This window comes from Panthera uncia, chromosome A2 (genome assembly GCF_023721935.1).
Source record: "Panthera uncia isolate 11264 chromosome A2, Puncia_PCG_1.0, whole genome shotgun sequence".
NCBI lineage: Eukaryota > Metazoa > Chordata > Mammalia > Carnivora > Felidae > Panthera > Panthera uncia.
The window spans coordinates 21,156,957-21,183,973 of NC_064816.1; the positions used below are offsets into that span (position 1 = coordinate 21,156,957).

A 27,017-nucleotide genomic window follows, 5' to 3' on the forward strand; every position below is an offset into this window, starting at 1 on the left:
TACGACCTCTTTCTACTCTCCTAAACACTTATTGAACATCTAATGAGTAAGTGCCTCATGCAGGGCACCAAGTGGAGTGAAGCAAGGTCCCGCCCTCAAGGGACCCCCAACCTGAAGGAGAGGCAGGTGTCCACTGGGTGGCGAGCCCTGTGGTTCAGCCCCCTGGGGCCTGAGTGAGCGCCCAGCCAGACCTCGGATGAGGTGGAAGTATGGAAGCTCAGGGCGGGCTGGTCCCATGCTGCTGCTTCCCAGGAGTCACACGGTGCTGAGCGCCGTCCTCTCTGCCAGCAGTCTGGGCTGTAGGCTGGGCATTAAAGCCCCTCTCCCACCCACACTGACTTGGTTTGCTCACCTCCACCACAAGGGCCTGTAGGACACCTTGCCCAGGCACGTGGCCCAGGAGGTGTGTGGGCCAGTCTCCCTGCCCCGTTCAGTAGCCTCATTCTGTTCCTCGGGGCTAGGGGTGGCCTGAAGAGCAGTTCATTCCCTGGACCCACAACCCAGCCTCAGCCAAGAGAACTAGCCTGCCCATGAGATGCAGGGTCCCATCGTGCATTTCTGTCTTTGGGAGCAACTGAGGGCCTGTAGTGTTCTCTTTCACTGGATGCCCTCCCACCTTGGAGCATTGTGTCCCAGGATGTGAATTAGAAAGTAGCGTGTCTGAGCCTGTGTCCGAGGCTGCCCACCCTCAAGTCCAGGTCCAGGCAGAGCCCCTGGCATCTTCTCAGGGAGGGAGCAGCTGCCTTGTCCTGGGACATTAACCACACATTGTTATAAAGGGGGGAGGGGCCCATCCTTCTGAACCACTGCTTCCTTTCCATTCATTAATACATTTTCAATCTTTGATTTCTTAAAGCCAACTGAAAGTGACAATGTCCCTGTCCCCACCGCTACACCCGGGGTAAGATCAGTGATGAGTCCCCCCGGGGCTGGGCCTTTTCCTTGACCATGCTGAGTTTTCCACTAGTGTTTCTGTATTCTCCATGATTGTCCTTCCAGAACAGTGTCTGCAGTGGTTTGCATTCATCATCAGTGTCCAGTACTCTTGGCCAGCCCGGCGTTCTCCTCTTAACACACTAGACCACGTGGGCATGCATGTGCTGTGTGGACGCGGTTTTCCAAGCCCTGTGTTGTTAGCATGTAACTCTTCCTTTCATATCATGCTTTTTAAGGTGAAAAGGCCCTAGAAACACATCTTCAACTCTTACCTCTGTCACCTTTGTTTGCATCTGTTGCTGTTTTTCTGAAAGTGTTGCATGTTCTACTTTGCATTGGGTTTGACCTCTCCATGATAACCCTTCAGAACTCTGAAGAGAGCAATAGAATCTCCATCACCTTTTTCCGTCTTTTCCGAGTGATGCGGTTGGTGAAGCTTCTCAGCAGGGGGGAAGGCATCCGGACACTGCTGTGGACTTTTATAAAGTCCTTTCAGGTAAGAGCTCCACAAGGGGCTTATCTGTTGCTCCTGAAGACCACATGTGAACCAGTGAGCATCCTCTGTCATGGAGGACCCGGACTCCCTTCGGCATGGCCACTGGGATCCCCTGAGTCGATAGAGGGAGTGGAATGCGGAAGGCACCTGACCCAGCCGGACTCAGTGAATCAAACAGGATCACTTGCTAAGAGGAAACCAAAGGCAGTAAGGACCCACAGCTGAGGACAGGTGTAACCTTTCTAAGACTAGTAGAGATGGGGAGCCTCGAAGCCCCTCAGTCCTCCCTGGGATACCCAGTGGTGAATGGTGACATCTGAGAGAGAGCAGGTCCCAGCTGACCCCTGCAAACCTAACAGCCTCCTGCCAGGACAGCTTCTTGGGCTGCCATGGTCCTATCTGTTGGCCGGTCTACACACGAATCAGAGACCCCTTCACCCGGGCCGGCACACCATCACGGAGCAATGTGTTACCCAGTGCCTGGAAGGATCAGAGCGTTGAGGACATTTGGGCATAAGCCAAGCCTCCCTTGTCATCTGTGACTCTCCAGGCTGGTGCAGGCTGGTTCTAGTCTATTCCTCAACCAGGACCCAGCTTCTCCAGTACTGTCTAGTACTCCATCCCAGACGTTCTAGTCTTCTAGATGGAATTAACTGAGGACAGGGTACAGATTCTCATCAAAAAGATTCACCTATGTAGGGCATTTGTAGCTATGTGCAAATCATGAATCTTTCTTTGTTTGACTATCTTTAATTTGGAAGTAATAAACATTCACATTGAGAAGTAACACCGGTTAACATCCCACATAGCATTTTTCTGCAGTGGGTGGGATTTTAACACATAAAGGGAAGGGATGGCATCTGGGGAAGGGGGTAGATCTAAAAACTCAAAGAAGGAAAATTCCAAATCCTGGCAGGGGAAATGAGGTTGTAGGAAGAACCAGGCACGAAGCTCTGAGAGAGAGCAAGTGGGGCCTCACGGGAGCCTTGGTCCCCGTAAGAGACAAAATCCCAGATGTTTGTTATTAATATAAAGTATCAAAGTCTGAGAACGAACTGCTGTAAAAAATGGAATAGTTTTACGTAATCGTGTCATCCTCGCTTTTCAAGAAATTATTAAAGTTTTCCTTTTTAAAGATTTGGTCGCTGTAGATAAGTTCATTTCACAGGGTGGTAGTTCACAAAAACTGAGAAACGGTGCCAACGGAATTCTGAAAGACTCCGTCATCTAGGAAGAAAATGCGTGTAGGTGTGGTGAGGAAAGCCTGGAACTAACTCTGTGGGGCTCTGATCAGCAGTTGGCAGTCACAGATCCAGAGCTGGCACAGGTCAGGGAGCTTATAGCCGCTGGCTTTCTGGTGGCCTTTTTTGAGTAAAAGGGAAAGCGGATGCTTTAAGCATGTGCACTTGGCATTGAGTTCAACAACCCGGCCTCTGCCTGGAGGCGTGCCACATGCACAGACATCTCCTGTCACACAACATGATGTAGAAAAGCAGGTGAAGGCCATGGATTGAAGGACCCGACACATATATGTGTATTTAATGTTCAATCCTAAGGAGAACCCAGGTTTGGCCACCACCCGGCTAGCTCCTTTTCTTCCCTGACCCAACCCCCAACTCTGGTTCCTTCAGGAGGTGTTCATTTTAGGAAAGCTATCTTGCTTTCTATAGCAGCATCTGGAAAGGGGTTCTTCTCCTCTGCCCCAGCAGTGTCATTCCTAAGACCTCCCCTTAAGGAAATACTTCAGCAGACACAGGAGATTTTGCATAAAGATGTTCCTCTGCGATGTGATCTACAGTAGCCCCTCGCTCCCACCCCAAACATGCCCACAAAAGAAAGTGGAAGCAACCCAAACATCCAGTGTTCTGGAATGGTTTGATCACTTATGGTAATTTCACAAAGGAATCTAATGACGGATGTAAACATTGTTGTGAGGGTGATGTGTCTGCATTGACACTGTTTCGGATCAGGGCACACTGTTAATGATGGTGGAAAGCACTTCTGCCTGTAGCTTCATAACACTAGGCGTACAGATGGATGGTGCCCTCAGGACTGAAATCATTGTGCTGGGCTGTGCTTTAAAAAGTCCTTGTTCACTGTTGGCGTCCTTTCAACACAACCTGGAAAAGAGAAGCATGTGGCCCTGTGTTGGGTCTTCATTCTGCACCTGAGCAGTCACGAGGGTTGGAGGGGGACACCAGAAGCTGGTACTGAGCCAAAGGCTTCCTCTCTTCCAGGCACTGCCCTATGTCGCCCTCCTCATAGCCATGCTATTCTTCATCTACGCAGTTATTGGCATGCAGGTAAGCACCAGCCACTTTCCTCCAGCTTCCCCTTCTCTGGGTAGCCCCAGATCTGTGGCAAGATTGCCTTGGCCAGGCAGAATAGAAAGACACGGTTGTGATTTTCCAGCCAAACGCCTTGGCTACTGAAGACATATGGAGATGAGAAGGACGTGGCTCTGTAGGAGAGCACTCCACAGGAAAGCACCTGTGCCAGGGAGAGCCAGGCTCAGGAGCCAGCAGAAGTAGGGATATGCCAAGGAAGGCTGGGTTTAGTGGTACTCCTCACCCCCCAATCTGAGTCCTGGGAGACTCAACTGATTGAGAAAACCCACAGTTGGTTTAGCAACAGGAAATGCGGCACTTAAAAAAAAGCTGTAGTTATTCTAGTTTCTGTACTGATGTAACTAAGAAGATACTAGTGATACAGAAGGCTGTTTATAGTCCGGAAAGTTTGGTTTTATCACAACCAAGTGAGACTTTTACTTGAGACCAGCGGCTCCCAGATGCTGAGGCTGGGGCTGAACTGGAACCATTAGTTGGCATCAGTAGCACCCCCTTTAAAAAAGAAGCATGAAACCAGGCCTTTCTGTGACCATGGCTGAGGTGCCACAGGATTGTTCCCTGCTTCTCCTGGAGTGGAGGAAAGGGATTGGGGCTTCATTCCCTGCTGAGCCCCAGTGGAGTAGGTGCAGCCTCCAGGAGGAGAGGGGGATGGAGCACAGCCTGCTGGACCCCCTGGGGGATTTCTCTGCCACGTTCTCTGCTGGCTTGGATGCTGTCTTTCAGATAAGAGGGATGTGAGTGTCAAAGAGGTGGGGGACTCCAGAGCAGAGAGGTGGCTGTGCTTACTTATCTGAAGGCATAGGAATATTGGCAGTTCTCTAGGGATCTTATTGGGAGTTATGAACATAGAGTCGACACACTTGAGCACCTGCAGCTCAGGATGGGATGCTGTGTGCCCTGAAGGGTCTTCGATGACCTGATGTCCTCCCACAGAACGAGAGCGGTCTCAGGAAACTGCACACTGCATATTGCACGTTCCGTCACCGGTTCACTTGGGAGGCTTTGCCGGGCATCACACTCTTCTAAACTGGCCTGCTCCTCCAAGTTCCACAGCTGACTTCCCCTGGCCCTTCAAGTAGAGGCCGCCCTCCTTTCTGCAGCTCACCGGCCCCACGCTTGTCTGCAGCCCGATCTTTTGTCTGTGTACACTCATGTTCTTTTCATTTCCTGGAGCTCCGGGGCCGTGTTGCCTCTGCTCCTTCGCAGGCCATGCTTCCTCTGCCTGAACACTGAGTCCTCCTTGTCACCTGACCAGCCTCTACTTTTCCTTCACTTCTGGGCCTAAATGTCACTGCTCCAGAGGCCTCAGATACATTATGTGCTTCCTTGTCCATCTGGATCATCCCAACTGTCCTCGGGGTGGGGGCTGTCTGTCTGATTTCCTGGTAGTTACTCCCTGATGTGAGGGTGTGCCTGACTTCAGCACCATGCCACCAGTGGTTAGCACCCTGCCTGGCATGTTTGTTGAGTGAATGAAGTGCCCAAGCACCATGAGAAAGCCCTAGTGGGTGTTGATCAAACTCGTGTTAGTTCTAAATTCACATGTGGAATCTGCTTTTTGGGTAGTTTTTTGTGGGGGAGGGGTAATTGTGGGGTTTTTTTGTTTGTTTGATAAAATCTTTATTTCCCTAAAAATTTTTCCACCTAGATGTTTGGGAAGGTTGCTATGAGAGATAACAACCAGATCAACAGGAACAACAATTTCCAGACCTTTCCCCAGGCTGTGCTGCTGCTCTTCAGGTGACTTCATCCCACGAGGCACATCTCTCTCTCAGCTCCAGGCTCCAGTGTGACACAGGACATGTGTTTTGCGGGACCTTTCCTGGTTGATCATGGTGGCTTTTTGTGTTTGTTTTGAATTCTTGAACAGAGACGCTGGCATGTCAGTCACAGAGGAACTTTTCTGGATGGTGAAAATTGCTATGGTCATTCAGACCATGGCTGGCTTAAGAGTTATCCCTTTGTAAGTTAGTAGGTCTTCTACTGCCACCAGGAAAATGGTAGGTTATATGCTGACACATGGGAGCATGTGTCTAAACACAACCATGAAATTTAGCAGGAACAGAGAGACCTTTACACAGCCAGTGGGGAACATGTACACTTTCAGATTTTATAGGTTTGTTTTTAACCCCAGTGAACTTTGTGAACAAGGTGCTTTGAGGTGAGAGAACTTTCTAGAAGTTATACACGTACTTTCTAATGATTCTAGTGATTGAATAGCAAGTCATTTGCCAGTTGGGTGGTTTCCAGTTCTTTGTTTCCAACAAAATTGAATGGGTATCTACTCAAGTCAGGTGTTAAGTCATTAAAACATAGTTAATAATTATTTAAAGATTGGAACATGAGCATTTAAAGAAGAGAAGACACAAAAACATCTGTTTATGCAAAAAGAATTGATGTGCATGTATCCAATGATTTTTTTACTTTTTAATGTTTATTTTTGAGAGAGAGACAGACAGAGCACGAGCAGGAGAGGGGCAGACACAGAATCTGAAGCAGACTCCAGGCTCTGAGCTGTCAGCACAGAGCCTGACAGGGGGCTCGAACCCAGGAACCATGAGGTCATGACCTGAGCCAAAATCAGATGCTTAACCAACTGAGCCACCCAGGCACCCTTCAAATGATTGTTTTAAATCAAAGGGAGCTGTAGCAGGGCCTCTGTGGACTCAGAAACGTTGCATTTGAAAATAAGTAGGAATTTTGGGGCGCCTGGGTGGCTCAGTCGGTTAAGCGTCCGACTTCGGCTCAGGTCACGATCTCGCGGTCCGTGAGTTCGAGCCCCGCGTCGGGCTCTGTGCTGACAGCTCAGAGCCTGGAGCCTGTTTCAGATTCTGTGTCTCCCTCTCTCTCTGCCCCTCCCCCGTTCATGCTCTGTCTCTCTCTGTCTCAAAAATAAGTAAACGTTAAAAAAAAAAATTAAAAAAAGAAAAAAAGTAGGAATTTCAATTTAGGAATTTCACTAATCTGAAGTGCCCTCTCCCCCAAATTACTTAGATTTTGCTCTACTTAAAACTTTTGTTTTTAAAAAAATTCTTAAAAATTTCGTAAAGGTCTAAGCTTCAAATCCCTTCTTCTTCTGCTAAAGCCCTTTCTCTTGTTAATCTAAACAAGGTGTGCCACAGGGGAAGCCTGGCAGGAGATCATGCTGGCCTGCCTCCCGGGGAAGCTCTGTGACCCCGAGTCGGATTACAGCCCCGGGGAGGAGTACACGTGTGGAAGCAACTTCGCCATTGTTTATTTCATCAGTTTTTACATGCTCTGCGCATTTCTGGTGGGTGATCACGAGAGCTCCCTTTCTCAGTTGACAGGTGCTTGTACAGCATTTGGGATTCAGATCATGAATATTGCCCCCATCAAATTGCTGTGGGGTATTTTTAAAAAAATTTTTTAATGTTATATTTATTTTGAAAGAGTGAGAGTACGAGTGGGGGAGGGACAGAGAGAGAGGGGGGGGGCAGTGAGGGGAGACACAGAATCTGAAGCAGGCTGTAGGCTCTGAGCTGTCAGTTCAAAGCCCAACATGGAACTTGAACCCATGGGCCTCGGAGATTACGACCTGAGCCGAAGTCAGCCCTTTAACCAACAGAGCCACCCAGGCACCCCTGCTATGGGCATTGTATGTTGATGAGCACTCTAGGCTTCATTTGGCAGTTGGAGGTTTTGCAGGACCATCACCTTGGTTGTAAACAGGGGCTTGAGGCTCACTAACAGGCTTGGGACACTCACCAAGCTTCTTAGGGCTGCTGGTGTCTTTATAAAAAGTTTCAAAGCCACTGCAGGTAGCAGTGACCTAACAGTGCGAATTATTTGGCGGCAATGAATGTGCTTCAAAAAGGCAGGATAATACAGCCCCCTGCCTCCCCCTGGGACTATACCCAAGTCATTTTGGAAAGCTGGAAGCCTGCCTTTTTCTTAAACATTTTCCAGAAAGAAAGTTTTTACTGCCTCTCGTAGAAAAATGGGTTCCAAATGTTTCATGACCCTTATAATTAGGAGGCCCTTACTAAGGTCTAGCCCTAGCCATTCCACTATGACAGCTGTAGCTCTTTGCCTCTGATTTGCTTTTTCAGATCATCAACCTGTTTGTAGCTGTCATCATGGACAACTTTGATTATCTGACCCGGGACTGGTCTATTCTGGGGCCTCACCATTTGGATGAATTCAAAAGAATATGGTCAGAATATGACCCTGAGGCAAAGTAAGTTGAAAAGGGTTCCGTGTGACTTGTGTGGGCTGTTTCTGGAACGTTGGCCGTGATTTCTGTGGAAGGTGGGATGGGCTGAGAGCTCAGGCCAGCCAACGCTTCCCTGGACCTCCTGCTGTACTTTGTCTCCAGGGGAAGGATCAAGCACCTTGATGTGGTCACTCTGCTCCGCAGAATCCAGCCTCCCCTGGGGTTTGGGAAATTATGCCCACACAGAGTAGCCTGTAAGGTAAGTGTCCTGTCTGCGTGTCTGATGGCCTCTCTGCAGGGACTCCCTGCTTCATTCAACAAACGTTAAGTAACATTCTGCCAGCCTTACATCAGGTGTGCTGGGGCTGCAGAGATAAATAATATGTGGTTCCTGTCCTGAGGAGCTATCACATGTGTAACTCTTAAGACACCCTGTCAGCAACAGGAAGACTAGGAAGGGAGTTAAGTAATTTGTCACCGGGTGGGTGGAGGGGAAGGTGACATTTGTGTCAGGTCCAGAAGGAGAGAAGTGGGAGTTTGTGGGAGCAGGAAGGGCATTGCAGAAAGGGAACACAGAGAGCTCAGATGCAGAGGCAGGAGAACGGTCACCATGTTGGCAAACAGAGAGTCACTGGTGTGCCTAGAACATAAGAGGAAATGGCAGAGGACTGCAGGCACAAGCCGAGCGCAGCTCCAAGGAGCCTTCCGTGCCACGCCAAGTCCCGTGAAAGAAGCACGGGTGGACTTTCACGGTGGAAAATGGCCTCTTGGCGACGGGAGAGTGAACCGAGGCAGGGGACCTCCCTGAGAGCTGCTGGAGTCTCCATGTGAAGTGACAGGAGCCAGAGCGAGGGCAGTGGAGGTGGGGTAGAGGAGGGTACGGCCAACCGAAGCTCTCCTTGGGAAGTAGAATGGAGAAGACTTGGTGCCCTGAACATTTACTCGCTTGAGTGACCATGAACGTGGTGGCGTGCCCCTCTGCTGCCAGAGCACCTGTCCCCATGGGCTGTGCATCAGCAGTGGCCTCCTGGGGATGGGTCCAGATCCCCCACCCCATCCCTGTAGTTTTCACACCATACCAAGCTGTCTGTGAGCCCCAGCTGAGATTTGTTCTCTTTCCTTAGAGCTCACAGGGAACCCCTTTGAGTCAGTGTAGCAGTAGCAACAGAAGAGAATTCTCCTTTCTGAAGGAGACGGAAACTGCGACTCTGCCCCTAGAAATCCAGCCAGTCCACACGACAGCTGGGCCCTCTCCCTGCAGGTCTGAGGTGCTTCTGGGATCGGGGGTTTTACTGCTCCAGGGTTGCAGGGCCAGCTCTAGACAGAACCCACTGTAACAGAGTGGGGTCTACACTGCATCTTAGGCTTTCAAAAAATCTTTGGAGAAAAACTCTTTGTTCCCTGCCCTGAAAGTCCAGAAACCCTCGTTGGCAAGTCCTTGGGATCTTTGCCACTGTCTTTGCTTCTCTGTAGCCTGGACTCCGGATGTAGGTACAGAGAATAAGCCACCGAAGTTGACTTTTTTTCTTAAATTTTCCAATATCAGCCTCTTTTCTGCTTTCCAAGAACAAGATGGGTTCCAGCTCATGGCTGTCGTTTTGTGTTTACGTTTCCAGACCTTTTTACATAAAGGATCTAAGTATCCTTGAGGCACAAAGTGGTCCATTTTGCCGATTCAGGAACTTTCTGGGAAAAGCAAATGTACATGCTAGCCATCCTGGCTGCCAGTGCTAGTTTTGGAGACAGACATGGTTGGTCGCAGGGCTAGAAATTTAGGTGGGATGAGTCACGTGAACACAAGATTCCAGGCTGCTAATAGGGAAGAGAAAAAGTGTTACAAATCTCTTAGGATGGCTTGCCAGCCAAAAATAAGAAGTTTGGAACTATTAACAATTACAAGTAGCACTTAACTCAGCTCTGACCATGTGCCAGGCGTCCCCCGAAATCTTAGCGTCCGTGATCTCCCTTAATCCCAGCTAGGCGTGCCGCCTGCATTTGCAGGGGAGGTAACTGGGGCCCAGAGAGGGTGTCACTCACTCAAGTCCCCTCCCCAGCTCTCAGGGCTGGTGTTCGAGGGACCAGGAGCGGGAAGAGGAGCAGGAGGTGGGGGTCCTGCCCTGGAAGACCAGACAGAGCCACCGCACGGACTCACAGGAAGCACTACATGACAGCCCCACGGGGCAGGGTTCCCTGAAGGACACTCCCTGTGCTAGGAACAGTGAGGACCCAAGTCCCAAGCCCTGTGCCTGGCTGGTTGTACCTGGTGTATTATTTCACCCCTCACGACAGCCTTAAGGACGTGCCCTGAAGGGAGGCCCGACCCCAGGACGCAGGGATGGCTGCTTAGCAGAAGGGGAGAGAAGAAGACTTGAACAGTGAGGTGATTAAACAGTGGAGCTTAAAAACAAGCAAAGCACACCATTTAGTGCCAGCATTTGCATTTCACGATAAAGCTTTGATCTGTGTCAGCTCTAGGGTCCCCACAGATGGTGGGTACTCCCCCAGCGAGTTGTTGAATTGAACTGCGTGTCAACTGGAAAGAAGGTGAGGGATAAACTGAGAATAAACACCGTCAAGGGACGTGGTCATCCTCCATCATTTGCCTTCTGTTGAGAAACTTCTTTCTGTTTACAGAGACTAGTTGCCATGAACATGCCTCTCAACAGTGATGGGACAGTCATGTTTAATGCAACTCTGTTTGCTTTGGTTCGGACGGCTCTTAAAATCAAGACGGAAGGTGAGCATCTCCGGGACAGGACAGGTGGTACATGAGGGAGGGATGCCATACCCCATGTTGGGTTCTCCCATCTAGGCCTTTCCTTGTCCTGTCTGGGCCTTCGCCTGGGGAAGGGGTGGTGAGTGCTGAGCCAGCTGGCTGTCCCTGCCTTCCCCATCCCTTCCCACCTGCCTTTATGCTTCACTTTGTCCCCGAGAGTTTTGAGGTGACCCCTGCCTCTGCCACTGCTTGCTACAGAGCAGGAGAAATGGGAGGTTAGGGCAGAGACAGGACCGTCACAAATACATTCACTCCAGCTGTCCCTTCCTATTGTGTGATCTTCAGAGAGGGACTCCACCGTGCTGAGCTGTAGCTCCTTTCTCTATTGAAAAGAAATACACCTCCATCAGAAGTCCTGAGGATGAGATGAGAGGAGGCCTGCGGGAGGCCCTCTGCGGGGCGGGCACATAGCTGGCACCTGGGGACTGTTCAAAGGAGCCTCTCCCCAGCTGAGACCAAACCAGAGTGGTCTTCATGGCCACACCCAGCCCTGGAGCATGGCTATTGGGGTCGGCTCGGTGATGACTCCAGAGATGGGACAGAAAGCAGGTTGAGGAGTGACCAGGAGGTGGGAGGCTGGAGGCTGTGAAGGACCCAGTTGTTGACACCCTGGACCAGAAGGAAGAGTGGCCAGCAAGGCACGCCTACAGTCTGCAGACGGCTGTTTTCTGGCAGCCCCAGAGTGCTAGGCGAACCTCTCTACAAAGCCAGTCTCTCCAAGCTCCCAGGTACCCCTTGCAGGGTGCACACCCATAGCTGGCCCCAGCCAGTGTCTCCGAGCGATGCGGAAGGCAGGGTGGTCTTAGGTACTGACAGGTTAGTGGAGGAGACAGGCATCAGCCCATATAATGAAAGACCAGGATTCTGTGGTGCTGACAAGTACATGCAGTAGGAATTGCAAGAGTCTCATTTGGGGGAAATTTAGTCTGATCTTCAAGGATGGAGGCAGGGTTTGGAACAGGCAGCTGAGAAGGAGAAGACATTGTAGCTGGAGGCGGTGGGAAGGAAAGGGTGGGTCTTGGCTGTGGGAGGGTAGGACAGATCAGACTGCATAGACCTTGAATTCCGAAATAAAACGTGGTTGTTCCCACTGTGGAGTGCCTGCCCGGTGCAAGGCTTGCCCACCATTTGCCTGTGACCCCCACTTGGAGAGCCCTGGGGAGAGGCGAGCCCCGCCCCATCCGAGGGCTGTGCCCCAGACCAGGCTGGGAGGGAGGCAGCCTCGGTGGGATCAGACAGGAGAGCTGGCTAAGAGACACAAGGCTTGTTTTCCCCTCTTGCTTTCTGGATTCAGGGAACCTGGAACAAGCTAATGAAGAGCTCCGAGCTGTGATAAAGAAAATCTGGAAGAAAACCAGCATGAAACTGCTTGACCAAGTTGTCCCTCCAGCTGGTGGTCAGTGCAATCTCTTTCCTAAGTAGTTCTTGGCCAACGCATTGGTTTTAATGAAAGTATCTCCAGCAAGCCCACAGGGTGTTTGCAGAATGCTTTATGTATCCGCTAGAGCATTCAGGCCCACAGCTAAAGAAGGCTCTTTGGCCTTTTGGTGTCATGATTTGGGGTAACAGGAGGACCATTCCAGAAAAGGAGAGGCTTCAGTGGGAAGGAAACCCAAGACTCAGATGGCTGGAGCAGGGGTTTTCTCGTTGGTGGAGGGATTACCGTTGGGGAATGAGATTACAGTCACAAAACGGAAAGCTTATATTTTCTCAACCAAAATGAAATATTTAAAACTAGTTTCCACTTATCTTTCAACATACTGTTGAAAAGGTTTCAGAAGAAATAGATAGCTTTCAGAAAATGATATTTTTGAAATGTTCTTCTCCAGACTGAATTTACCATCGTAATTACCCAGAATGTCCCTTCAACTGGAGTTTAGAGACAGAACTAACAGGCATGCTTATTTCCTTTTGTTATTTGTCATAAAATAACTGACTAAACTTTTTCAGATGTATATATATATATATATGACACACATATATATAATATATATGCTGTTTTTCCATTTTTTGTTTAAGTACACCGGACTTAGACGTGGAGGTGGTTGTGTTGTGACTATTTTATTTTCACGTTTTAAAGGTGCAGCATCCGTGGGCTTAGTGCCACCACGCCCACATTCTAGCCGTCCCCAGCCCTGGGCCCATTGTGAGCACCATTGTGCTTTACGACCAACTGAACTTTTCTAGCGTCACCTCTCCTGCAGCTTTCCAGGTTGGTCCTGGCTCAGGCCTAGAAGCCGACCCAGGACCCTGGCCCAGGACACGGCCAAGGCCTCTCTCTCTGACATGACAATTCTGGCTCTTGGGTGGCAGAGAGAGAGAGAGAGACAGCAGCATGGTGGCCCGCTCTGGCCCTCTGCATGAAGCGAGAGCAGTGTGAGCTTTTGCCACCGGACGGAGTCCCCCGTAGCTGGTGGAGCCACCTGCTCAGAGCAGGGGACGATGGCCCCAAAGAAATGAGAAAGGCAAAAAAACCAACAAGCAAAACCCCCCAAACACCAAACAACAACAACAACAACAACAACAACAACAACACCCCCCCACACTCCCACGTAGAGAACGCTGGCTCCCCACAGGAGAACGGATACTGCACATTTAAAACGACTCTTTGGTTTTCGTTCTTTTCCTCGCAGCTGCTGCACCCAGTGCTCGCATGGCTTAGATAAATTGCTTTCTTAAAATTGTTGTAACGATGTGCTTGAGCTTTTTCTGCAGCCTCCATTCCTTTCAAGTCTCAGTCTTTCAGAATATTCTGAAGCAATTCTGTTTTAGGGTGGTGGCATGGAATCAGGGTTATCTCTTGGCAGCCGTATTCCCCTACGATGTTTCTGAAACACAGATGCATGCTTCAGAATAGCGGCTGCGCCCCTCCGAGTAAACCCTCCTCCCAGGGCCGGCAGGCCCTCCCCGCCTCACCTCACCTCTGTTCACACGCCGCCTTCTTCACAAACCAGTCTCACCCCGACATCTTGGCGAGCGTGTTCACATCACTGTGAAGCTTTATGTCTCTTAATTATACCAGAAAGAGAAGGTCTAGAGTTTGGCTCACCCTGTAAGCGCCCTTCCTCCGAAAAACAGGTCAACTTTTAGCCCTGCTAGACTGCCAACAGAGGCTAAATATCCCTCCGCTTTCTTGGCTCAATAACTGGGCCTGGCCTTTTCTCTCTATTTCTTAGAAAAGATCGGGGTTCAGGATGACAGGTGTTACCCTCTTCCTGAATGGCAGCAGGGGGCTTGGTGGAACCCAAGAAGAAGGCAGTGGGGCCTTGGCAAGAGGTAGAATGCCGTGGGAGCTCCCATCATTGATATGCTCCTGGGGTGGTGCTCACCCAGGCCCAATCTCAGATAAGTGCTACTGCGCTGAAGAGGTTCACGAGGCGGTGCCTCTCAGGCATCGGGGGACAAACTCTGAATGAAGTCAGGGCAGGGTTTAGTGCCTGCGTTCGCCACTTGGCTCTTTGTTTTTTCTTTTCTCTTCCAGTAGATCAGGGGTTCCCAGACTCGCCCACATCATGGAACACTTGGAAAATGGGAATATCGGGCCAGCCCTCTGGGCCAGCAGACGGGTAGATTCCCAGGGCCAAGGGGCTCAGGCTGTAACCCGGTCGGAGCAGCAGACCCCGCCAGGCTGGCTGCTCCTGGCGCCTGGGACCGGCCCATGCGAGGTGCTCGGGGAGCCCCTTACAGGACTGGTGACAGCAGGACTTTGTAGCCCAAGGGGTGTGAGGTGGCCCCCAGGCCATCACAAGCTTGAGAAGGAGGTGACATCCAGGGGCCAGCCTTGGAGGAACAGTGCAGGGGCCTGTGGCTGCAGGCACAGCCCGTCCGTTCTCTCTACCATCTGGGCTAAGTGGTCTCCTTGCCCATCTCTGCATCTTGCTCATGTTCTCTCTCTGCTCCGCTCTTTAGTCTTCTGCCATTTCATGGCTCTTTGCCCTTTCTTTAGAAGTCCCCTCTCCTCCCAGAGGCTGTCCTTGCCTTTGGGCCTCTACTCCTTGACCTGGATCTCCGGCTCCTTTGCCCCGAAGAGTGCAAAAAGCTGACCCCATCTCTTTCTCTCCAGGCCTGAGCCCGGATGGCCTCACTGCATCCGTTCCTTCTGTCCCTTCCTTTTCTAACCTGCTGTAGCTTTGACTTTTTCTGTTCTTGAGAGCTCATCCTCAGCCCAGCCTCAATTAGCTTAGCATCTCAGTGGAGAAGACCAAGACCAGTGGAGAAGACCAATGGCCGCTCAGGCAGAACCATGGTCTGTGCTGAGCCCCCTGTTGCCCCCGGTTCTGGGCCAGGAGAGCCAAGACCTTCCCTCAGGAGCCCCCTGGGCCATTTCAGCTCAAGGGAGAAGAGGGTTAGGCCTGTATTTTTGGGAAACGTCCCAGTATGGAATGAGGTGGGCCTTCTGCAGACCCAGTGTATTTTTTCTGGGAGCCCATGGAGAAGACGTGACACCATGGGCTGCAGGGGACAGCTGTAGTACGGTAGGCAGAGTCTTCCTGGGCTCCCGGGGTTGTCTGCTGGCAGCCGTGAGCCGCCCGCGGCACGCAGCTCGGTACAGAGACTTATACTCTGGGGGAGGCAGCCCCAAAGAAGCCCCTCTATGTGGCCAGAGCTGGGCTGTCCCTGAGGGGGTAACAAGGAGGAGAGCTCAGGGTTGGGAGGCCTGCTGCCCTGGGCTCACATCCTGCTGCACTGGCCAAGACAAGTCCTTCAGCCCCACCCCGCCTGTCGGAGGGACCAACAGGTCCCCCATCTCAGAGATCTCAGAGCTGTCGTGAAAAGGCCATGAGACCCACGTAGAGTTCCTCTGGGAGCGTGGGTGCCCCAGAGTAACAGCAGCTAGAACCAGTATTCCAGATGCATCCTGGGCAAAATGTGGAGTGGCTTAGGAGCAAAGCAGGGCTGAAGTCCTGAGACCTGGACTGTCTGTTCACCTCTTGGCCTCCTTGCCCATGAACAGTACATCATTAGGCCATTTGGACCAGCCTGAGACTGATGTAGGACATGTTTTTACAAGCTACCCAAAGCCTTGGTCACTTTGGTGACCCCTGCACCAGTCCAGGACTTCTTGGCTGAGGTTTGGGAGGAAGGCAGCACACTTCTCAAGGCAGGCCTCCCCAAGGCATCTTCTTATTCAGTAGCGCTGAGTGGCTTCTGGCAGGACACTAGTGGTGTCCAGACGGGGACACGTCCCACATGGGCACAAATGAACCCCACCCAGATGCATTAGTGAATACAGAGGGTCCCAGTGGCCCCTAATCCATCGTGTTCCACCATCATTGCAGTGGATGCCATTGTCAGCAGGCTGCCAGCTCACTGTCCTCCAGCCCAGGCAAGGAGGCCAAGTGCTTCGGGGCTTCATCTCCTGTGGTGTTCACAGCTCCACAAGTCCCTTGCCCCAGATCAACATGCGACTCTTGTGAGGGGAAGGTGGCCTGGGTGCAAGTTCAGCTGTCCTAAAGCCTGAGGGCCGGCAGCCCATCCTCCTCTCAGCCTCTACAAGCCCTGGGGCCCTAAGCTTCTTGCCTAGGAGCCACTGCAGATCTGGGGGCATCCACCCCAGGGAGAGCGAGGCTGGCCGACATCCCCGGGCACACCTGCACCACCATCGTGGTTTACCGTGAGACAGCCAGCACCTCTATTCTGCCTCATGCATCACCTTTAAAATGCTCAGCAGAGTTCCAGCCCCCAGCGGTACGTGCTGGAATTGTTTCCCATTAAAGCAGAAATAAGCTCAACTCCAAGGTTAGTTGGAGCTGTCGCTCGCTGTGCCGAAAACAAGCAGCTCTGGGTTACAAACGCAGAAATGGCATATGGAGGCTATTGGAACAGAGTCACGGGGGCACGTGAAAATCTGGGTTTGCAGCCACTTTCCTGAACCTTCCTCCTCTTCCAAGCTTGTCTGTCACTTTCTGAGGTCTCTGTCTTTATCTCCAGGCATCGGGATTTGGGTGCTTAATTGCCCTCGGTGTTCATGGTAATTACACATGCAAATCCCTATGCACAGGGGTGAAAATAGGACCCAGGAAGCCTCTTTTTGGTTTGTAATTTTTATTTTAAGTAAATAACCAAGACAGCACTTCATAGTGTTACTAATACGCTGCTCTAATAAACTCATGACGAACATATTGTTTTCTGCAACTTTTGAGTATCAGTTCGTGTGACTGACTCTAATTTTGAGCCTTAACTGCTTTGCAAAACCTTGCTTTTTGCTAGATTTAGTCTCCCGTGTCTAAGCCCAGAGCTCAGTGCCTTGCGCACTGTCCCACCCCACCCCAGCCCCGGCCCCGAGCGAGAGAGTTTAGGCTCCTGGTGCAAATGTGCTGATTCGGGAGAGCTCTGTCTGGTCTCTCCGTTTAGATGATGAGGTAACCGTGGGGAAGTTCTATGCCACTTTCCTGATACAGGACTACTTTAGGAAATTCAAGAAACGGAAAGAACAAGGCCTGGTGGGAAAATACCCTGCGAAGAACACCACCATTGCCCTACAGGTGAATTGTCCTTTTGTTACCTTTTCTTTTCACTAACGATTTTACAAGCTTATTTGAAATACTAGAGAGCTGACTATTCATGGTTGAGCAGTGCCACAAGGATTTTGTTTAAACTGAGATACCGCACACCCCCCAAAATGTGGACTAGTCATTTCTGGGCTCCGAGGTAAGTGCCTCCCTCTCCTTGCTTCTTCTCTGTTGTGCCCGCACCTGCCGTGGCCCTTGTGGCAGGGCCCCCAGGACAGCGGCAGAGGCATAGCCCTGGCGGGCGGGGGGCCGGCGCTCGCCTTGCACCCTGTCTCCTCCAGGCTTCTCCAAAGGCATTAACCTTAGGCAGGCACCCACCTCCCCACCCCTGGCCCTGGGCTCAGGCCCTAGCTGCCCCGGAAACAGCTCTCCATCTGAACGCAAGTGCTTTGTTTTGTTTCTGTTTGTTTCTTACCCCACTGCTTGTTGGTTTTCGGTCCATTTCAGTAACATCCATCACCTCCTGATGTGTGTGTACGTGCATATGTGTGTGCGCGCACGTGTGTTGCGGTGTGTCTGTCTCTCTGCGCTGTGCAAACACTGCTCTGTGCCCAGGCCAGCCTCTGGTCCCTCCCCCTATGCCAGCCCCGGCCTGCCCCAGGCTCCCGGAGTGTAGACCCTCTGGTTCTGGCCAGGGTCCATGCATTTGAGGATGTAGAATCCTGGGTAATCCCAGAGCTCTGGCATGGGAAGCAGGTATGTGGAGGAAGGGGGTCACCGTGAAGCCTGCAGGAAGAGGGGCGAGGCAGGAAAGCTTGTGAGTGAGTGCTGGCGATGGAGAAAGGCAGGGGGAAGAGAGAATGACAAGGCATGAAGAACCGGCACGAGGGAACTGTTGGCAAGCTGTCAGAAACACCTGTCCAAACTAATCAAAAGCCCCATCATCTCTGCTCCCCGAGTGCTTGAAGTCCATCATGAATAAGATCAAGGATGTTTTTTTCCTGCTAATTTGTTTACTTTAAAATTACCTTTATGTCCCTCTTATCACATGTCTCAGATTGGGCCGTGTAGTTATTAACAGGGTTCAGTGTGGAACAGTCCTTCTATCAGTCCCTTCCGGGGAGAAGCGCCCAGCGTTGTTTGGTGTCCAGAGTGCCGGTGAGGTGCGGTGAGGGCTGGTCTGTGGCCTCGCTGAGAGAGAGAATGGGAGCATGAATGGCCGTGAGTGAAGGAATGTGGTGCACATGCAGATGCTGGGTTAGCAGATGACCTTGTGTGACAGTGACCTGAGGATTCATGAGGAAGCCTCTGTTCTGCCCAGACAGCTGCAGAGCTAGGGGAAGCAACTAAAGACAGTTTCTGGTCTTTTGTTTCTCTCATCGCCTGTCCTAAAGGTGGCTCAGTGAATCAGAGGCCCGGTCCAATGTCCCACTGCCGTCTCAGGCTGTGGAGTTTGCGAGTAAAACTCTCTCTTCTGGCCCTGCCAGTCCTCAAAAGTGATCACAGTTAACAAGTAGCCTTAGACAAAGCAAACGGAAAAGACGTGTTTACAGATTTGAACGGGCCTCTGGTCCATCCGTGGGCTCTTGAGAGCAGCATGGCCAGGTTGGGTGCAAGGAGGAGGTGTGATGAACGAGTTTCTGAAGGAGCTTCCTTGAACAGCCTTGGGCCTGGAGACCTAGACTGGCCGGATTTCAGAGTGTCATGGTTCCCTCCGCCTGTAGGAAACTGCTTGCTATTCTCAGATTCTAGTTGGTGGGGTTGGTAGGACCTGATGACTTCTCTGGAGGGGGAAACATACTCTTTCATGGATGGTTATGCCATAATTTCCAGTAACCGTAATGTCCATGTTATGAGATGCTTCTGTTTTCTGGGGAAGGCATGTATGATGGTCACCTGGATACAGAGTTATCCCTTTCCTGAATCCCCAAGACTTTCCAACCAGATGGCTTCAGTTCCTGCTCTAGTGGCTGGATATAGTGTCTTGATGTTTTAAAACCTGAAAAACAACACATGGCCGAGTAATTAATTATCACATTTCATGGATGGGCTTCCCTGAGTCTTTTAAGTTGCAGGTTCAAATGATGCTAAAACTACGTTTGTAAGTCGTGGGTAAAAGACAATTACGTTATGTGTTGCGATAATGTTTTTCTCCCAAACGTTTTTCATTTTGTTGTTTGTAGAAAGTGTTTCATTTCCTTGGCGAAATCCAAACGTTTCCTGTTAGATGATAATACCAGCACATCTACACCTGGTTGGAGTTGAGGCTATGACTGTAATTTACGTTGAGTACACAGCCTAGAAAATTAAATTGTGTTCGTGATCTTGACAGATAAATTCTCAAAGTGCTTTGGATTCTGAAGCAAACATGAAAAATAGAAAATTTGTGTCTCCTTGAAGGATAATTCTAATTACATCTTTGGCCTCCTCTGCCCTAGAAGTGGCTTTAAATGTGATTTGTCACTCTACATTTAGTAAGCGCAAGGAGACTCTTCCTCTCTGTGTGATGAAATATCATGTGATGCCATGGAGCTAGGGCCACAGGGTCGAATGACAGCAGCACCCACAGTGTCACTAGGTCCAGCACACGGACGTGGGCATGGCCTGCTGAGAAGCAGGATGAGCTGCTTCTCGCTGCGCCCGGGCGTCACACGCTGACGGACGGATTGCTCATGGCAGGTGGAGTGTGAGCGCGGGAGGAGGACTTAGGCATGTGCGTGCTTGTGCTGCGTAGAGTGCAGTCTGTCTGAGCGGGATCACCACTGGTCCACACACTCTGCTCCCCGTGGAATGGTTCTCAAGGGCACACAGATGCACTGTGGTTTTCAACCCCATGGGCTCCGTCTGGTCTCCCTCTGTCCAGACCCTCTGCGGTGTCCCCTTCTACATGAGGGAGAATGGCTTGAGCTCCTGGATCCGTGTGTGGGGAGGAGCTCGGCACCCGGTGTCCTCTGGCCTCTGTGGTCTGAATGAGTGTGCAGTTTCCATCTGTCCATCCATCTTCATTAAAGCCAGCCTTCTCTCCCACCCTCTGTGGGAAGAGAGCGGGTGGGAGAGAAGCTGCATCAGGCTGCCTTTTTGTTTCCCCCCCCACACCTCCACCCCCCATGTGCCATATTCACTTGAGTTTGACCCCACATCTGCTGTTCATCCATTATTGCTGCATCCGACTGACCCGCAAGTTTCCGCCAAGAGCAAGTAAACAAAGGAACGCAGCTCTGCAGCCTTGAAAGCGCTCAGTCCCCTCCCCTCAAATAGTAAAGCCCCACCAGACCTTCCAGATGAAGACTTCCATGCAAGATACAGACATGAATTAGTCCAGTGTCTCATGGATAAGAAAGAAAAAAAAATCCCAAAGTGGGAAAAGTTTTGTTCATTTCTTTTTCTTTCAACATTCAAGGATTTCCTTTGTGCAAAAGACACTCTGGTGAGATCCAAGGAGACTTATCCCCCGGGCATCCCAGATGGGAACCTGCCCATCGTTAATGACAGGGAGACTTAAGCGGGATGGTCTCTTCCTCACCTGGTTGGAAGTTGGGTTGAGGGAGGACACCATTATTCCCAGCTTGTAAAGAACGAAGTCGTTAGGGTTTATGTGAAAGCCCGTGGCCCAGCTGACAGATGGGGATGCAGGTGGTCGAGCGGACGCGGGGGTGGCACACGGGAACCCAGTGACTCTTAGTCCCTGGTGTGCCCTGACATGGTCACCTTGGAGAGGCTCGGTGCAGAAAGAGAGGGGAACTCACGCCACAGACACTTAACCTGTGCAGTGTCAGACTCCTGTTACCTAGGCACCTTAGTTGAAAACATAGTGAGGTATTTTTCTTTTTTTAAAAGCATGAGTCCATTTAAAGCCATAAAAAAAGGCGCTTTTTTTTTTCTTTCTTAATCTAAGAAGAGAACAGATGCTAACAGATGAGATTTCACTGGCTGATTCGTTTGTTTCAGATGCTTGAACGGATGCTTTAGAATTTTCTGCCTGAGCTACAGCACCAAGCTCGTTAGTCGGAAGGCGTTTGTGGCTAAGGCCTTGAAAGGGAAAAGTCTCAAGTGGGCTTATTTCTACTGAAACAGCATTTCGGGAGAAATGCAGAAAAAAAGCAAACCCAAGGCCCCAGGGAGACCCCTTCCAAGCAAAGCACTCCTCCAGAAGGCAGAAGCGGGGCCGTGGCTCATCCGCAGAGCCATGGCCTCCTGTCGCGGACGCTGCTCACGGTGGCTCTTTTTCATGAAAGGGAACGTGCAAGGCTTAACAGTTTTCCCCTCCAAGCAGAGACTCAGAGAAAGGGAAAGAGAGAGAGAAAGAGAGAGAGAGAGAGAGAGAGAGCAAAGGAGGGGGGCAGCCGCCCCACAGAGAATGAAATGAACACAACTTCCTGATGCTGGCCAGTAAAAAATAACATGATAAAAAGATTAAGCAGACCTGCCTAAGGTGGGCAGCTGACTTTGTTCCAAAGTTCTGCGTCCCTAGTTTGTCCGAACTCCCAAAGACTGGCAGGCCCCTTGGCGCCGAGCTGACAGAGTTCCTTTTATATGCCAGTCCGCCATGACCTACTGACCCTCCGGCCCCCACTCTCTGCAGTGACCCCGTCCAGAATGCGTGAGAAGTGGGCAGGCCAGGAAGCTCAGACACACCATTTAAACTAACACATACACCCGCATGCCCAAACCAGTCCAGGTAACACCTCAGGTTCCATCTTAACGTGTCCACGGGAAACACCACCACACCCAAACCTCATCCAACATTGTCCGTCTTTAATTCGTGCTCAAAGCCAGTCTGGGGATGCCTCTTTGGAAGCAGTGTGGTCTAGTTTCAAGGACACTGGGAGTCAGGGAACCTGGGTTCTAGTCCCAGCTCCAGCGTTCACTTGCTGCGTGACCTTGGGCAAGACACTTAACCTCTCTGTGCCTCAGTTTCCCCATCTGTAAAATGGGGGTAATAATGTCGACCTACCTCACAGGGCTGTTGTGAGGAATAGCTAAGTGATTGTAAAGCACTTTGAACGTATAATTGCTTATTATTAAGACTACAACAATAATAATATCCTATGCCTGTTTACTACCAGAACTTTAAGAAATTCTTGTTTTTCTTTGATCTCTTTTCTGTTCTGTACTGTAGTTATCCACTGAGAAAGAGAGTTCTCCCCTTTCAAAGATCTCTGGGAAGTGTATACAGATGTACACAGAGGTACCTGTACAGGTCGTGTTTTCACATCTTACAAATGGTAGACTTTTGCTGAGAAGTTGCTTCATGAAGGAGTCCCGTGTGAAATTCTCAGCCAATCACAAGCAGTGCTTAAGGAGGTCTGTACATCTAGTGCTGAGCCCAAGACCCCCAGAGGAGCCAACCTGAGTTTTGAAATCAATATTCAAAAGTAACTGTAGTGTGAAAACTAGAAGTTTCTGAAGCACCTGGAGAAAAGAAGGCTTAGAAGCCCCTTTTGCCTGCCCTGGTCAGTGCAGACGAGGCTGTGTGCGTGTGTGCGCGTGCATGAGGGTGCATGGGGAAGGTGGTGGACAGGGCCGGCAGAACGTGGGGAAGCCCTGTTCCTGGCTGTGCTCGTGCAGGAGCAGCTCAAGTGGGCAAGTGGTGTCACCGACAGGAAGAACAGTATCAGTGGAAGGCCTACAGGCCCATCCTGGGCACAGCTGTCAGGGTCCCTCCCAGCCCTGAGGGCTGTTCCAGTGTTGTCTTTTGTACTGTGACCTTTGCCCTTGGGTCACAGTGGCTTATGTTACCAGTGGTCTGGCCTGCCTGCACTTAAGTGGATTCCCTGGCCTCACTCATGGAAACAGGTCCGGCCCCTGATTCTGCTCCCGTTGTGTAGACTGCTGTAAGTCTGGGAGCTCATGGTGGGTTTTATGGATTCTCACAGCAGAGTCTGCAGGGCCAAAGAGCAGGTCTGACTTCACGCAGCGCCCAGGGCAATGATGTGGGGTGGGGTTGAAAGCCGGCCAGCACACCGCGGGATGGTTGCACCCCTTGCGAAGATGTTGAAGCCTATCTGTACATGCCACTTCACAGCGGTGGCCCCCCTGCCAACATCTAGCCCCTCTCCACATCCCTCTGTGGTCTAGGCGGTAAAAGGCTAATGCCTGCTGTAGCAGGGATTTCTGGGATTGTGCTCTGGTCTGAAGGTCTCCTCTGCCCCAATCAGGGAGTGCTTGGGATGTACCGTTTATTAAGAATTTGGTGTGTCGTCCCTGAAAAGGAGGCTAGTCAGCCCTGGGAGCACAGGTGTGGGGCTAATTCCCCATCAGATAAATGACCCCCTGTTTCTGACCCACCAGAACGTCAAGCTTATTAAACAATCAAGGGGCCCTGTCTCAGAGGTCCAGTGTGACCAGCCAACTGCTAAATGGAGTCTCCATAGGGTAAAGTCTCAGCAGGACGGCCCCCAAGCAGTGTGCATGGCAGGCGTTTCCACACACCTCTCTGCAGTCTTTCCAAATAAGGAAAAACTAGAAAGCAGTGAACTTTCTAGATGGGATTAGGGAATGGTTTAAATGAAACAAGAGTCTCTGGCCCCACATGGGCCTGGCTGTGTTGCTCAGTGACGGCACTGACTGTGGCTGCTAGCCAAGGGCAGTTCATGGAAACAGCCAGAAGTCAGGAGGTATACCTCCGACTTCAACTCAAAAGGGAAACAAGGCTTCCCTAAAACTTGGCGTCCAGTCAGACTACAGACGCCTCTGTCCTTCCTCCTTAAACCTTGCCAGAAGAGTGTAGCTTTGAGTGTAGAAACGTTGCAGGAGACAACTCAAGTTATCTGAGAATCTTCCCCCACTCAGCAAACATGGTACCCAACACCAGAATCCATGGTGCTAAACTCTTAAGCTCCTGGATGGAAGACAGGATGCAGGCCAGTATCCATCACATCTGCGAGACTGGGCACCAGGCTGTTCGTAAATTGATTACACTATGGCGGGACCCAACTATAAATTCATAGGATTATTGGGTACTGCCTTCTGTTCTCTTTCTGAAAGGCAGGAGTTCTTTTCCCTCTGACAATAATAGTAATTATTTTCGAAAGACTTTGAGAAGATAGAATTACTGAACAGAAGTTACAGCAGGTGATACTGTGTAGTAGCAAAAGGTCTTAATTATCATGGTGTGCTATTGAATAATACCAATCTGACACCCTTCATTAGCCCTCGTATGTCATGATTCAGTTTTTCATGGGAAGGAGCTTACTGTCAACTACTAACAGTTCCTAGGTTGGGAACCGTGCAAATTCGTTCTCTGTGGCATACCTCACATCTAAGAGAGGTGACTATTTGGGGTAACGGAAGGGTACGTCATTCTAAGGCCATGGTGAAGGCAATCCCCATTAAGAAGTGCCAAAGGCTAGCTCAAGAGAAGCCATGGTAAGGACATTTCTTCCAAAAGCAGAGAAAGGTCAGCAGAACCACAGGAATCGTAGGTGAGGTGAGGGACCAGGGCCTGAAGAAAGGTTTGCGTGGCCTGTCTGGGGATGAGCTATCAGCCGTTCTCAAACTTCCGGGTCTCTTTTATATTCTTAAAAATTATTGAGGGCCCTTGTATATCAGTACTTATGTTAAAAAATAAAACAGAAAATTTCAAAATACAGAATATACATGCACAAAGGTACCAGAAAGGTGACATCCTCACATGTCGTATAGCCTTTGAATAACCCCATTGTGCTCTGAGGGAATGCGTGTATAAGGCAAAGAATGTCCTGGTAGTGTGAACATTACAGTCACCTCGTCAGTCCCTGGAGATGTCCCCAGGCCACACTTTGAGAACTGCTGCTCTAGGGAAATGATCCTACATACCCCTCCCCACAAAGGGAAAGGGTACTAGAGCCTTTTTAGGATCTCCCTAGTGAGAGAGCCTCCTGCATATTGCACTGCCCCTACCTTGAACTTTTTTGTCCCTCCCAGGTGCCACCCTAGGCCCAACCCACTGACTAGACATAAAGCTACCTGTGAGCCCTGTGTCCAGCTAAGTTCAGAAGGAGCGTCATAGGTCATACCCCCGTGCCTGTGCTGATCTGGAGGAATGGGGGTCTGTGTGATAGACAGTGTTTTCAAAGATCGGTACTCCTCAGAGCGGCACAGCTGAGACCAGGACGTGTGCTAAGTACAGGGTCAGTTTTCTTGACACCTTATGATCACTGGTCCACTTCCCTGTTGACCTCAGTGATACAAGAGTTCTGCCAAGTTAGATGGAAGAAGGTTAACCTTGACTGAGGTCATGTGTGGGGTCACAGGGCTAAGTGAGCACACAACTGAGACTCCATCCCAGCCCTTGCTCCTGGAGACTCAATGGCTTTGTCTTGGTGGTGGTCAGGGTGGGGCAGGCCTGGGGACCAGAGTCCCAGCTGAGCCTTCGTCAGTCAGGCAGGCCACTCAACCAAATGGGGATAATCCTGCCTTCCTGGGATATAGTGGGATAAAGTATGTGAGATCATTATGGCAGGTACAAAGATGCTAACAGAATAGAAATCATGATTTGAGGCTTCTGCTGAACTTTAAGTAATACTCCGTTATCAAGAAACTGGCAGGAATTGCTCTGATTCTGGTGTCAGACTACAACCAAGAATCAAGGTTGCTCAGATAGGTCTGTCAGATCGCTTGCAGGGAGACGTCATAGATCTCTTTCGATAATTTTTTTTTAAAAAAAGATTCCTTTATCTTTCAAAGTGGTGGTAACAAACTTGATGTGTACTGCTGAGTGCAATGCCAGGAGTCACTTAGGCAGTGACATTACAGTTGACCTTTCAGCCAGGATCAGGATCCCTGTGGGTGGCCCATGGAGTGCCGCGCTCTTGATTCTAACCCTTTACATATGACTTAAGGACAGTGCATAATGGACGCAAAGGCCACACTGTCACATTTTCCCTGGAGGAAAAGGATGACAAAAGAAAGGGTGTGCCCGTGTGTGCTATGTGTGCCTGTGTGTTTGCGGGGGCAGTGGAGGACAGCTTGCAGATGAGCTGGTTTATTCTATAAGAATTCAGTCTCCAGTTCTTTCTTCTGATGGAGCTAGTCTGAAACAATGCCCTCTGATGCGACAGGGGCTGAATCCTGCTAAAGGGTTAATCAGAACTTGCCTTTAATGAGACGGGTGTGTAGGGCCGGCCCTGGCCAAGCGAAGCCTGTGATGGAGAACAGGCTATAGCAGACAGGAGGGGTCTTTGGCTGGAGTCTGAAAGCCTGGCACTGGCGTCCGAAGATGAATGGCCCGGCCCGGTCCCGACTGGAGACACACATCTCTTATCTCCACTGTTACAGTGTATGTTCGGGGGAGTGTTCTGGCGTCTGTCTCTGCTTTCTCTGGTGCTGAGAGCCGGCGGCTCCTGGTGTGTCTGACAGAGCTAGCTTAGGAAGGCAGCCAGCACGGCATCTCATGCACCCAGGTAGGGAGGACTCACCCTAACTGGGTGAGAGAAAGGAAGGTAAATGAATATTCATATCTGATGTTAAAATACCATAGTTTTATGCTATTGCTTCAGAAATATTTAGAGAGATTTTATAGTTTGTTTTTGTTTGTTTGTTTGTTTGGGTGACCTAATCATTCTATAGAGTAAATATCTATAAAATTCCAATTAAATGGTGTCTAAAATTTAAAGCAGCAGTCTACGGGCAAAGCGCCAATGTTTCTTTTTTTAAAAGATATTTATGATACCATCTAGCATTTAAAAATCAACCAGAAACTAGGCTTGATTCTGTTTAATATTTTATATGATTGGACATCTTAAATCAAAAATGTTTCTATTTTATAGCAATTCTGTGTTTATTCAAAACCATAATTCTACTGTGATGTTAATGGAATGACTATACAGCTTTCATTGTGTTGGTTTAAGTGCTA

General features: G+C 50.2%; 1 protein-coding gene across 1 annotated transcript in view; it reads left to right on the forward strand.

Moving 5' to 3' along the window:
- LOC125929476 (voltage-dependent L-type calcium channel subunit alpha-1D) overlaps window positions 1-27,017 on the forward strand; it is a 40,567-nt gene continuing 13,550 nt past the window's right edge. The window contains exons 1-9 of the mRNA XM_049640713.1: window positions 1-1,432; window positions 3,670-3,735; window positions 5,429-5,520; window positions 6,892-7,051; window positions 7,851-7,978; window positions 8,117-8,213; window positions 10,589-10,691; window positions 12,025-12,126; window positions 17,085-17,215. Coding sequence (XP_049496670.1) covers window positions 1,289-1,432; window positions 3,670-3,735; window positions 5,429-5,520; window positions 6,892-7,051; window positions 7,851-7,978; window positions 8,117-8,213; window positions 10,589-10,691; window positions 12,025-12,126; window positions 17,085-17,215 — 1,023 coding nt within the window. The 5' untranslated portion in view covers window positions 1-1,288. The remainder of the gene's footprint in view (window positions 1,433-3,669; window positions 3,736-5,428; window positions 5,521-6,891; window positions 7,052-7,850; window positions 7,979-8,116; window positions 8,214-10,588; window positions 10,692-12,024; window positions 12,127-17,084; window positions 17,216-27,017) is intronic.